This window comes from Orcinus orca, chromosome 8, assembly GCF_937001465.1.
Source record: "Orcinus orca chromosome 8, mOrcOrc1.1, whole genome shotgun sequence".
NCBI classification, from domain to species: Eukaryota; Metazoa; Chordata; class Mammalia; order Artiodactyla; family Delphinidae; genus Orcinus; species Orcinus orca.
This window is the reverse complement of record NC_064566.1, coordinates 24,346,992-24,359,652: the sequence shown is the minus strand read 5'-3', so window position 1 is coordinate 24,359,652 and position 12,661 is coordinate 24,346,992. Positions and strand designations below refer to the sequence as shown.

Here is a 12,661-nt window from a genome sequence, read left to right as displayed (position 1 = left end):
TGTACCGCTGCATTTAACCTGAGCAATCCCATGAACCTCGCCATTCGTGGGCGATGACCACGTCTTGCTCACGGTCACTCTGAGCAGGATGAAGACTCAGACCCAGAGCTTCAAGCCCCAGGCTCGTTCTGTCACAGCCTGTAGGCTGGGGCGCTGGGCAGGCTGCAGCAGGGCCAGGCCCACAGGTCACCTGGGGCTGAGCCTCCTCCCAGCGGCCCTGGCCACCCCTCCCCCACCCCTTCCCCTACTGTGTGATGGAGGCCCGGCAGGGACCCCCTCGAGGGACCTGGGTCATCCTGCTGTAGCTCTGCCAGTTCAGCAATTTAACAGAGCACCCGGTCTGGCGTGAGCTGGCACATGACGGTGAGCGCCCACCACACCCACCCAAGGGAGCCCGTGTTCCAGAGAGAGAGTGGGAAGCCGATGAGCAGGGGGCAACTCCACGCGGGGTGAAGAGGCCACAGCGGTGGGGAGGGGTGGGAAACGCAGGCACTGGGCAGGGTAGAGAGGCCTGGAGGCCGTGCCCTGCGAGGTGGTGCCTGAGGGCAGGGCTGGTGGAGATGGGTGAGAGCAGGGGCCGGGCGCAGAAGGCGGTGGGAGGGGGGGTGCGGGGGAGAAGCACGCTAGGGAGTGGGCCACAGCAAGGGCACAGTCTGGGCTTGAGGACGGGAAGCAGGTGTCCCGCCTGCCCTCTCTACCTTCTACTCACCTCTTCCCTGTCTCCCTCTGCCCCCTCAGCTGCCTAACGGCTCTGCTCTCAGCCCTGCCCTCTCGCAGCCCCGGCCCCTGCAAAGCAAGGTCCACCATCCGCTCCCGGAGCGAGACGTGATCTCCTGCAGAGCCACCAGTGGCATCTTCGTGGTGGAGCTGCCTGCTGTGTGGAAGCCTCTAGCGCCCCAGGCCACTGCAGGCACCGCAGAAGCACCCCAGGCATGGGAAGGGATGGGGTCCTGGGTGGCTGCAGGGTGGAGAGCCTCACGGGGGAATGGGAGGGCCTGCTCCAGTCCCACGTCTGCCGGGAACTGGCTGTAGGACCTCTAAGCAGCCCAGCGTCTCCGGGCCTCCAACATCTGGGGCCCCCGAGCTGCCTGAAGCCCCGTCTTTCCAGCTGGTGTGCATGCACCCACCCCAGCCCCCACCTCTGGAAGGCCCTCCAGGCCTAGTTCTTCTGCTGAGAGTCTGCTTCACGCCCCCCAGCACACGGGGCAGGAAGCCCGGGCGGGTACCTGTGGCCGTGGGCGGCTGAGTGGCTGAAGCAGTTCATATCCTCGTGGAGGGAGGAGGCCATGCCGTTGGTCTCGAGCGTGCTGAGGAGGGGGTCGGCGCCCCGGCTGAGCAGCAAGCTGACCAGTTCGTAGTTCCCTGGAAGACAAGGTGGACCGAGGATGCTTCCACCACCCGTGCCACTGCCCCTCTGCTGGGCCTGCCTGGGCAGCGAGTGTGGCAGAAACACTGACGATGGGGTGAAGGGGAGCCCCTGGGACCCAGAAGGAGGGGCTTCAAGGCTCGCCACAGTGATCTGCGTGTGCAGCTCAGCCAGGCTGGGTGACACCGTGGGGAGGAACAGGTGGACCCGTGGGGCAGCAGGGGACCCTCACTGGGCAGGGCAGTGGTGTACCTACCGGCTGCAGAAGCCAGCTGCAGGGGTGTCTCTGCATAGCTGTCCTCGCCACCGGTCACTGCCGAGCCCTCCACGTGGGCACCAGCATCCAGCAGCAACTGCCAGGGCACAGGGAAGACACTTCAGGTGGTAGGGAGTGTCTGGGGCACGTGCAGGGAGGCTTTGGGGAGGGGCCTGTAGTTCCCTCCTGTGGCACATGGTAGGGAGTGTCTGGGCACGTGCAGGGAAGCTTTGGGGAGTGGCCTGTAGTTCCCTCCTGTGGCACGTGACCAAGGACCGGCTCACCCGGGCGTCCAGGCAACCAGAATTTTAGAACTCCTGGTTACCTTCAGGGCTCTAAGTGTCTAGAATCTTCACCTCCACTCCTGTGGCCTTGGACCAAGCCCCTAAGCTATAGGGACCTCTGAGCTATTTCTCCCTTTCAAACAGTTTCCTACAAACTGGCTGCAGTGATCTTTGTAAGAACTCACACAGATGAGCAGAAAAGAAGGCACCACCCCCCAATCAACCGGGGGAAACTGGGGCTCTGGAGGCAGCAGAGGTAGTGGGAACGGCAGAGGTGTTAGAGCTGAGTGCCAGTGCTAGCCACAGACCAGTGGGTGACCTGGGGCAGGTACCTCAACTCCCCAAACCTCAGTCTTCCTCATCTGGAAAATGCAAAAGAGGCCCGCCTTGCAGCCTTGCTGGGGATGAAGTGAAACGGTGCTCACCTCTCCATAGGGGCTCAATAACTAGTGGCTTTTAGGGTTCTCATCAGAGAGGTTCGGTGAGCTACCCAAGGCTGGGAAGTGTGGGGCTGGGGCAGAACCTCACTGTCTGGGACACCAGGTGGCCTCTCCCCATTCTAGCAAGGGCCAGTCTTGCAGGGGACAGATGGGGCAGGGCTAACAGATACCAAGCAGCTCCAGCTGAGCCGGCCGGCTTTGCCTTGGGGCAGGGGTGGGTCTGCTTCACCGAGAGGTGACTTCAGCTCCATCTCACCTTTCCTGACCGGCTGCTCTGGAGGGAGCCGCCTTCCAACCCTCCCAGGTTTCCGGAGACCAAAGCCCCCTCAGAGCCCGTGCTTGGCCAGCTAAGGCAACACCACGGCCCCGCCACCTGGAGACCAGGTCCGAGGGGCCCAGGCTGACCTCTCAGCCTCCCCACAGCGTGGAGCATGGGGGCGGCTGTCGGTAGGAGGCCCCGTCAGGCAGAAAGGGCATCGCTGCCTGAGCCAGTGTGCCAAGGTAGAAGAGGAAGAGGCCTGCCCGTCAGGGTGAAAATGGGCACCAGTCCAGGTGAGTCCAGGGCACAGCCCTGCAGGCCAGTCTGGGCTAGCGTGGAACTCTACTCAGGGCCTTAGGAGGACGCGCACCAAAAAGCAGGCAGAATGTGGCAGTCAGCCCACTGACCACCATTTACTGCATCCCTCCTATAGGCCAGGCCTGGGTGCACAGCGATGAATAGGCCGGACACGACTCCTGCTCTCAAAGGTCCCACAATCTAGCAGACAGCAAGGGTGGAATACGAACTCCCAGGAAGGAGTCTGGAATCCTGTGGGCCTGTGGCCTGAGGAGTGAAGGAGTCTGGGAGCCGAGTGGCAGTGTCACCATGCCCCATCCACGGCTTCCACTTCTAGGCCTGAACCCCCTCCTCACGCCAGCCACAGCTACTGGGACCAAGGTGGGCACAGTGTGGCTTGGCTTGACAGGCGAGCTGTGCCAATCTGAGTCCTCTTTCAGGAACTGGGGAGCTGAGAGACTACGCCTGCTACCAGGGAGGGGCAGAACCGGAAGGACAGCATGCTGTATAGAGCCGGCAGAACTCATGAGGCAGTAAAAACAGCTAAGAGTTGGAAAGATTACTGGAGGAGAGAAACGGAGCACACCTGCACAGATTCCAGATTCCAGCACGCCCCAGGACTCACCCACAGATGCAGAGACGCCAGGCAGGCCTGGTACTACTTGGGCCTGTGTCTTGCTCCCTAAAATTCTCACATGTATCCTCACACTGAAGCCTGCTCCTGGAGGCAGACCAGGTGGGTCTTTGCTGACCAAGTGAGCTAGCGTTAACTAGCGCCTCTGGTGTCTGACTCCAGGCTGCTGCTCACACAGGTAAGGCTGGGGATACGCCTGGGGCTCAACCCACCCAGCAAGATGAGGGCATGCTGCATACCTGGCAGGAGCTCACCTGGACCACAGAGATGTGTCCATGTAGGACAGCAAATGTCAGTGAGGTCCAGTGCCGGCTGTCAGGGTGGATGGAGGGGTGCCTGGGAGAGTTGCTTGGAACCTGGAAAAATAGCACAAATGATCAGTGTTTCCTAGGTCAGTGACATTCCTGGGCAGGTGACACAGCCACCTGAGCTAAGGGGAGCCCTGCAGGGATGGTGACTAGGAGTCAACTCAAGAGCTTTCTACATTCGATTGGCAATGTCTGCCTGGAGTACCCTGTGGAAAAGGCTCAAAAGGATGTTCAATTAGTGGTGTCTGCCCTGGGCAGAGAGACAGCAGAGAGGGAACACTTTATGCCTCAGAGGGAGGTAGAGCCAGAAGTATCTGGGGATGGTGGGGATGGCTGGGGATTAGGTTGATAAAATGGGAAAGGTGCTACAGTAACAGAATTACGGCCATTCTCTCTGCTCGACTCCCCTCTGAGCTCACTTCCTCTCTGACAGAAAGTTCAAATCTTGAGGAAAAACCCTCTTTGCTAACTGTGATCTCTGTGCATCTTGCATCTTCAGTCCTCTGAGACACGTCTAGTTGTCCATAGCATCACAGCCAGCATGGATGACGAAGACCTTGGGGTGTTCTCTTGCTGGGTTAGGAGCCCGGTGCAGCCCTTGGGGGCTTTCTCACCTGGATGTCCAAGTTTGCTCCAGCATCAATTAACATCTGGACCATCGCTTCATCCCCAGCAGCACAGGCATACATCAGCGGCGTCATACCCTACATGAACCAAAGGCAGATGCTAAACTGTCTGCAAACAGAACATGAGGACACGTGTTCCATAGGTGTCTGCCCCAGAAACCAGATCCAGGTCTTCCTGCTTGACCAGCTGCTCATCCTGAACAATCCTGTGTCTTGTGCTGAACAAGACAACCTGCCCCTCCTAGGCCCACTGGACGTATGACACCTGAAGGATGAGGAGGGGACATTTCCATGAGCACTACAGGTCGCCAGAAGGGCAAAGGGCACAGGCCCCATGGCCAGACTCTGGTGCAAAGGCTACTTCTGCTGTAAACTTTGTACAACTTACTTGTACTCCTCTGTGCCTCAGTTTCTTTATCTTTAAAATGGGAATAACAACAGTATCTACCTCATTAGGTTGTTGTAAAGAGTATGAGTTACTATGTATAAAGTGCTTAGTACAGCTAACTAAGGATAAGCTAACTAATTAACATAACACAACACTACCACTGCTACTATGTTACACTGCCACATCCAAACCCACCCCAGGCCCTGTGCTGGTAAATCACCGTGTGAAGTGACTTACATGCATCGTCTCATTTAATGACCATACCATCCTTATTAGGGAGGTTCTGTTATTGTCCCCACTTCACAGACGAGAAGCAGAGAAGGGGATTAACTTGCCCAACAGTCACACGGTAAGTAAGAGGATGAACTCAGCTGGAACCCAGGTCTGCCTCAGCTGCAAAGCTCTCCCCTGAGGCATCTCACGGAGGGTGGAGAGGTTGACTTTAACATCTCGTGCTGTGAGCAGTTCTGAGCTTTTCTGAAAGCTGAGGCCCAATCCCTCCCTGAGTTTAGGTGGGCGATTAATGGAGCTGCCTCCCTGGCGGGGAATCTCCTCGGTGGCCAGTAATAGCAAAGGCAACGGTGGAAAGTGTTATTCCACAGCTGGATGCTGGCAAGCGTTTGTCTGGAGCCCCACGATGTTACTTATTAGGTTATCTGTGTGTAGACAAGATCTCCTTACCTCATAAATCCTTGCCTAGTGCCCAGAGATAAAGAAATGGCCCGAGATTAATCACGGGTGAGAGGCCTTTTTACCCACAGATCGTTCTGCAGACACTGAGGCTGAGGGAACAAACAGGACCGAACATTTAGAGAAAAGCCCGCTGCCACCGAGTGAGAATCTGGCTTTGTTTTATTCCCCTTGGCACATGCTTGACTTCTTTTTTCTCCACACATCTGAACATGATTCGGAGTGTAAACCAGGCTACAAGCCTTCTAAGGAGAAACTGCTTTTTTTGTGTTGGCCCCTCCCCACTGCAGGCACCTAAAGAGGCCAAATCAAAAGAGGCTGATTAACAGATTTCAGGGATGATCATCACCGTATCAACAACACAAAACTGGACGGACCTTTATTGAGCATCTACTATGTGCCTGATGTGAAAGCCTCACGATAACCCTATGGGGCGGGTACTTTATTCCCACATCTTAGAGGTGAGGGGACAGGCTCAGAGGGGTGCTTGTCCAAGCTGCCACAGCTATGACAGGAGGGCTAAACTCCAGGTCCGTCTGAGGCTAGTGTCCATGGGCTTCCCCACTGCACTGCTGGAGGAAGATGATGACCCCCCAGGATGAAAGCCCCATAGCCTGCATTGACAGAGGCACCTCGGGGAGATCCCAGGACCCAGCCTGTCGCCTCCCTGAGCTCGGCTGCAGCATACCTGTCCTAGCACGCGCCCGACTGTCCCGCCCCGACGCTCCTGCCCCCAGCATCTCCTTTCCCTGGAATGCCTTCCCCACTCCTCTCCATTGCATCCCACCACCCCTCACTCCAGCTTGGCCCAGATCCCCCAGGAGAAAGCCTTCCCTGGCTGCTCAAGCCCGACCTGTCAAAGTCCACTCTGGCTTGGGTTCGCCAGGCACCTCATCATGCTCTCCACCATGCTGTCATCTCATCCGAGAGGGCTATGTGACCCTTCAGCTGTCATTTAACTTCCCTCATGCTTCTGTGTGGGTTTCTAAACCCATATAGGAAATCCATTACCTATATATTGCAGAGCTCACAAAACTACATCGAATACACAAACTGCATCTTCCACAGTGGTGAAGAGCCTGGGGTTGGACCACTTGGGTTCTTCTAATCCCAGCTCTGCTCCTTACTAGTTGTGTGACCTCTGTACCTTCCTTATCTATAAAATGGGGATGATACCTACATCGTAGGGCTGTGGTCAAGATTAAATGAGTTCCTCTGTGCAAAGTGCTTAGAACAATGCCTGGAACACAGTGAGTGCTATATAAATGTTAGCTATTCACAGCAAAAACAAAAATAAAGCAAGCCAAAAAAGTCAAGTTAAATTCTACCTAAAGTTGTTAATTGCCTCCAACACTTCCTCTCCCCTTTTCTGGCTTCATTTAACGCCTTAGCACTTTTCACTAACATACTCGTGTGTGTGTGTGTGTGTGTGTGTGTGTGTGTGTGTGTGTGTGTGTGTGTGTGTGTGTGTGTGTGTGTGTGTGTGTGTGTGTGTGTGTGTGTGTGTGTGTGTGTGTGTGTGTGTGTGTGTGTGTGTGTGTGTGTGTGTGTGTGTGTGTGTGTGTGTGTGTGTGTGTGTGTTTCTCAGTATCTGTCTCCTCTAATGTTAACTCATGAAGGCAAGGATTTCTACAGGCCTGGAACGTGGCAGGCATACAGGATGCTCCCAATACAAGTCTCAGTGATTATGATCTAGAGCTCGCTATCAAGCTGACTCCTCTGGACTCTTTCCCAGCCCTGCACCCTACGGGGCAACCTCCAGCCTTCCAGTGAGGGGAAGCAGAATCCCTGTTACAAAGGATTTCCAAGGGGTGTTAGGGAAGTCTCTGAGTTGACATTGTACCTGGATGGCAGGGCACGATTCAGGAAGCAGCCCACCTCTTAGAGCACAGAGCTGAGTGGGCGGGTCTCAGGTTTGGGACAGAAGGGACTGTGCCACCGGCTCCAGAGGTCACGAACCCCTGTGGACTCTGGTCCTGAGCCTGGCTGGCGGAGCGCTCAGAACGCACCTGGTCATCCATGGTGTTCACCCCGTCGGGACCCAGGGCCTCGATCGCCTGGCTGATGAGGTCCGTCCTCCCGCAGTTGAGCATGCGGAAACCCAGGTCCTGGTTGAATTTTTCAGTAGCCGCTGGGGCATCCAGCCTCCGGAAGGAACTGAAACAGCATTCGGGTCTGCGCAGAAGAGACCGGGGTGTGTGAGCATGGCTCTTCCTGCTAGGACATGGCCTCCCTATGAGAGGTGACACAACTGTTCTGGGCTGATGTGTGGTGTGAGGATGAGGTTGGGGGGGGAGGACTGGGAATTACTATCTAATCGGCAGTGACTGGCCTTGTCACGCTCGGTGACAGGAAGAGCACATAAGTCGGCTGTTCTACAAACACGTTAAAGACATGCTCTGAGCTCTTGGGAGCTGTCAGTTGTCAGAGACAAGGTTCCCATCTAACATAATCTCTCAGGGGACTGCTCTGAGGAGGAAGAAGCTCCAGCTTTTGGGCCTTGGGCCACAGCTCTTGGCTGTATAGTTTCTGCACAGAGAAGGGCGCACTCTCACTCTCTCAGTCATCGAGGCCAAGCTCCAGTTCTTGCCTCTCCATCCTCTCCCCTCAGCGCTTCCTGGTGAGGCCCCGAAGCAACAAAGAGACAGCAGAGAGTGGCCCAGACTCCCATTGCAGCCAAGCCATCCTACCAAGGAGAGTCACAGATAAAACCTGCGTCTGCAGAGGGCCCACAGGCTTCCAACAGGTGGCTTCAGCCTGGAGTCGTGATTATGCCAAAGAGTAAAAAGTACATGCCACAGAACGAGGTCCTGGCATTTGCAATGGAGACAGAAGACAAAAAAAAAAAAAAAGCAAGGCTCTTCCAGGTCAAGCATGGCCAGGGGAACGCTTATCTGAAACAACTTCAGGAGGCCAGTCCAATACAAGAGAGGCACATTGGGAAGGTAACTAAGAGCCCAGGCTTGGGGCCATACGGGCCTGGGTTCAAATTCGGGCATGGCCACATTGCTAGCTGAGTATCTCTGGGCAAGTTACTGTTCCTCCTGACCATCAGCTTCTCCATCTGAAACATGAGCATTAAAGCCCCTTCTTCTCTGAGGTTGTCACGAGGACTGAGAAAGTGCACGTAAAAAGGAAGGGCTCAGAGCTGGTCTGCACCTAGAAAGTGCTCCAGAAAATGGTGGTAACCGCAGGAAGGAGGCCCACTTCTGCTGCATACCCCCAAATGGCCCGAACAGTCAGACTGCGAAAGCTCTCCCACCCAAATCCAAATGGGAGTCTGCCCTGCGGGCCCGACCCGTGGCTGCAGAGGATGCACCCGAGAGCAGCCAAGGTCCAGAACACATCAGTTCCGACAGGTGCGCTTGTGCAGAGAGCACCTTAGCGCAGCTCGAGCAGACCGCCTGCAGCCCCTGCCTGCTGCCCGCTCCCGACCCAGGAGGAGGAGGGAGCAGAGGGCTGACCGGGGGCTGGGCATGGAGACGCCCCCCCGCACCCCCCGCCTCCCTGGTTCCGTACTTGAGCTGCCGGGGCTCACAATCCAGGCCGGGCAGCAGCAGCCGCGCCGCCTGCCGGATGTCGCCGCTGTCCACGGTGAGGCTGCGGCGGTGCTCCGCGTAGGTGATGGCCACGCGCATCCACTCCATCAGCGGCGGCAGCAGCATGAAGGGCCTGGGAGGCAGCAGAGAGAGGGGGTCAGGCCTGGGCGGTCTGCTCCCTGAAGCACAGAAGGGGACCCCCTTCGGCACCCACTCTCAGGACAGCCGCGGAGGCTGGGTCCCCTGCAGCCTTCCGGCTGGGGGAGGTGGAGGGGGCCTGACTCTTCTCACGGAGAGCGCGATCTGCCCCATTCTACAGGAACTCAGTCAGGACTCGGAAGGAACCCCTGTCGTGGGCCACGAGCAGAGCCTGAGGGCCTTAGGTGGCCCATCAAGGAAGGGGCTTGCCAGCATGTGGAACTGGGGACTCCTGTCCCCTCCACAGAATTCAGACGGGGTCTCCCTCTCTGCAGAGGGGAGAGGATGCCTGCCTTCTGGGTGCTGGGGTGCAGAGGAAAGAGTCGAACAGACCCAGGCTCCAAACCCAGCTGTGCCCTTCATCACCACAGACCACACCCCGAGGCTGTTTTCTTCTTCACTTGTGAGATGGGGCAGTCCCAACTTCTCAGGATCATCGTGAGGCCACGTGAGACGACACATGGCACACTACCTGTGTGTGGTTGACAGCCACTCCCTCCTCAACTGAGCCCCGGGCTGAGGTGGGCCTATGTCGCTTCCTGTGGCAGGCAGGGTGGCCCCAGGCTGGCGCCCGAGGTCCTCTAGGGAGGACCTGTCCCAGGACCTATGTCACACCCAGAACCCATGGCCACGGTGTGGGGCAGCTAGGAGGAGGCAGGGAGAGGCGGTTGGTCCAGCAAGGCCTCTGAGCTACAAACTCAGGGGGTACCGGTCACAGGCGTTCTGGGTGCCAGCAGGGGGCACCATTCACAGGACAGCGACTAGTGCCCCCTGGTGCTGAGCAATACCATGGTCCTGCCGCTCAGGGCCGGTCCCTCCCTGCCCCAGGCCCTGCCGTCCCTACCCCACCAAGCTTGACTCTGGTCCTCCGCCCATTCCGGCCCATCCCCCACGGTGAAGACCTCGGAAGACCACTCCACAGCCCAGCAGACCCCATGCTGTGGAGGGGCTCCGACTGCCCGTCTTGGCTTCATGCCTACCGCCCCCCATGCCCCCTCCACACCCCCACTTCATCTGATACCCTGGGATCCTTGTGCGTTAGGCCTTGTGCTGTTGCCATCTTTCCCCTAGACACGCAAAGAGGTACTCTGTCCAGGAAGACGACCTCCACCCTCTCCCCTCAGCTCCTGAGTAAATCAACTGCGGGGAGTCACCTCAAGATGCCCTCACATGGCTGATCTCAGATCTCAAAAGCTTAGGTCACTTCAAAGTTTGCAAAGCTTCTCTTCTTGAGGGCAAAGGATGCTTTCACTTCTTTCTTTATTTATTTATAAAGAGAATCGGATGGGATTCTTGAACGTGGTTCATTTGGAAATTATTTTGATGTCCTGGTTCTGTCATTTCTGAAAATATTTCTAGGTTAGAGTCATTTCACTGGTGCACTGAGTGTACCAATCGCTATGGTGACAAGGCGGCCACAGGCTGGGAAAGCCTTGTAGCCTTGGCCTTCAAGGATGCCCAGAACCTCACTCAACTTACTTTCCAAGCCTGGCTCACACCTTTCATCAGGACACACCTGACCGTCAGGCATTCGTGGTTCTCAAGCCCACCCTGCCCGTTCCCACCACCACAAGAACGAACCAGCTCTCACCTCTGCCCATCCAGATCCTATTGATCCTCAAGGCTTAGTTCCAATGCCACTTCTTTCTAGAAGCCTCCCCACATCCCTTTTCCAAAGAAAATAATCTCTTCCTTCTCCAAGATCCCTTACAATTCTATTCCAGAATGAATGCGTCTCATCTTCCTGACTAGATTATTCCTCTTCAGGACAAGAACGATGCCTTCCTCATCTCTGGTTCTCTAAAATGTACCCAGCGCAGGTCCTAGACACAACAGATCCTCAATAAACCGAATGACTGCAAGGATGGCCAAGCATCAGGAACGTGGCATAATGCATCCAAGTTATCAGTTCTGGACCGAGTCCTGTTTCTGCCCAGAAGAGAATGGCATATACTTTTCAGAGTCACAACGTGGACCCGTTAGAGTGGGAAGCCAGGACCCTATGGGGGGGGGGAGCTTGTAGAATCCAGGAAGGAACAACAATCCCTTTGTGAATTACTCCCGTTTCCAAGATCTTCTTTAATTGTGAATGCCCATTTGAATTCCCCCCAAATGTTAGTTTGGAATTTTATAATTCTTACACTCCAATGCTACAAGGCAAGCTCAGAGACATACTTCTACATGTCAGTCCTTCCGACCCAAGGGTAAGGTTTTATCTAAACCACCAGCACTGGAGACTGAAGGGTGAACAAAAAGACGGTTCGTGGATTTGCCAGCCATTCTTCCCTATTGTGGCCAACGGCCAAGACAAAGAGCCGCGTGTGGCCGCGAACGCTCTAAGCAGCATCTCCCAGCTGCACTACGGGAAATCCAAGAGGGAACTCAGGAAACCATGAAGTCTAATCAGATGGTGTCATGATTCATTCTCCCGCCTTGTGCCTCTTATAACTCGGCACAAGAAAAGACGCAGTGTTGATAACAGGTGGGCAGATACTGGGGATGGGTTCATTCAGCCTCCATTCTACCATCTTAGCTGAAGACGTGGAAAACTGAAAACTACATTTCCCAGACTTCTTTGCAAATTAGGCTTCACCATTAAGACGAAGCTGCACGAGATCTGGTAAATGGATGTGAGGCGGAGGCCGCCTTTGTGTCCCCTTTGCTTGTTTCTGCTAGCAAGCCAACTCATAAAACAGGAGGGATTTTTTTCCCCCTACAGAGCATTCCGGTGTCCATTTCCCAGCTTCCTGAGTGCTCCAGAGGCAGCAGTACTGCTACTGAAGGCAATGGCAGAAGCTTCTTGGCTCCAGCTTCAATCCTGAATTGCAGTTCCCAGGGTTATCTCCGAGGGAGTAGCCACCCTGATAGCAAGTTCTGTATTGTCCTTGGAGTCATTCCTGGAGGTTCAGCCTTGAACCTACTCCTTGAGTCCTTCCAATGATTCTTTTGGCACCAAATTCCCTGCATTAAATCCCTTCCTGTTTAAAACACCTGATGTGTTTTCTGTTTCCTGAATTGCACACTGATTAATATTCTTCAACATACAAAAATCCTTCAGGGTTAACATTGTCACTCTGCCTCTGGGGTGGTGGCTGGTGCCCACCTGTCCACAAACAAGGCCATTGCAGCCCCCCAAATGACCCCTTCAGGCCTTTCTCCTTGGTCTACCCACCTCCCTGACCTGCGGCCCATGGGAAGGTAAAATGATAAGCAATTCATGGACTTTCTCAGTAACATCCTTCCCTTGGCCTGTGGGTTCCAGGCTACTATTTCCTTTCTGGTAATTTCATCTAGCCCACTGGGTATGCTGAGAAACTGGCCTGCATTACTGGACATTCTGGAAAATCCCTATAAAAACTCCCATCTGTACCGGCCA

The 12,661-nt window shown here is 55.6% G+C and overlaps 1 protein-coding gene across 4 annotated transcripts in view; it reads right to left on the bottom strand.

Annotated features, from left to right (window-relative positions):
• The window catches only part of ABTB2 (ankyrin repeat and BTB domain containing 2), a 181,814-nt gene that overhangs the window by 12,102 nt on the left and 157,051 nt on the right, over window positions 1–12,661 (bottom strand). For 2 of the 4 annotated variants that reach the window (XM_033410332.2, XM_033410342.2), the window contains exons 4-9: window positions 9,068–9,220; window positions 7,558–7,723; window positions 4,459–4,548; window positions 3,776–3,892; window positions 1,623–1,719; window positions 1,227–1,362 (exon numbers count right to left, since the gene is read on the bottom strand). In XM_033410332.2, coding sequence (XP_033266223.1) covers window positions 1,227–1,362; window positions 1,623–1,719; window positions 3,776–3,892; window positions 4,459–4,548; window positions 7,558–7,723; window positions 9,068–9,220 — 759 coding nt within the window. The remainder of the gene's footprint in view (window positions 1–1,226; window positions 1,363–1,622; window positions 1,720–3,775; window positions 3,893–4,458; window positions 4,549–7,557; window positions 7,724–9,067; window positions 9,221–12,661) is intronic. The other 2 variants (XM_033410335.2, XM_004263990.3) reach the window with 1 other exon arrangement.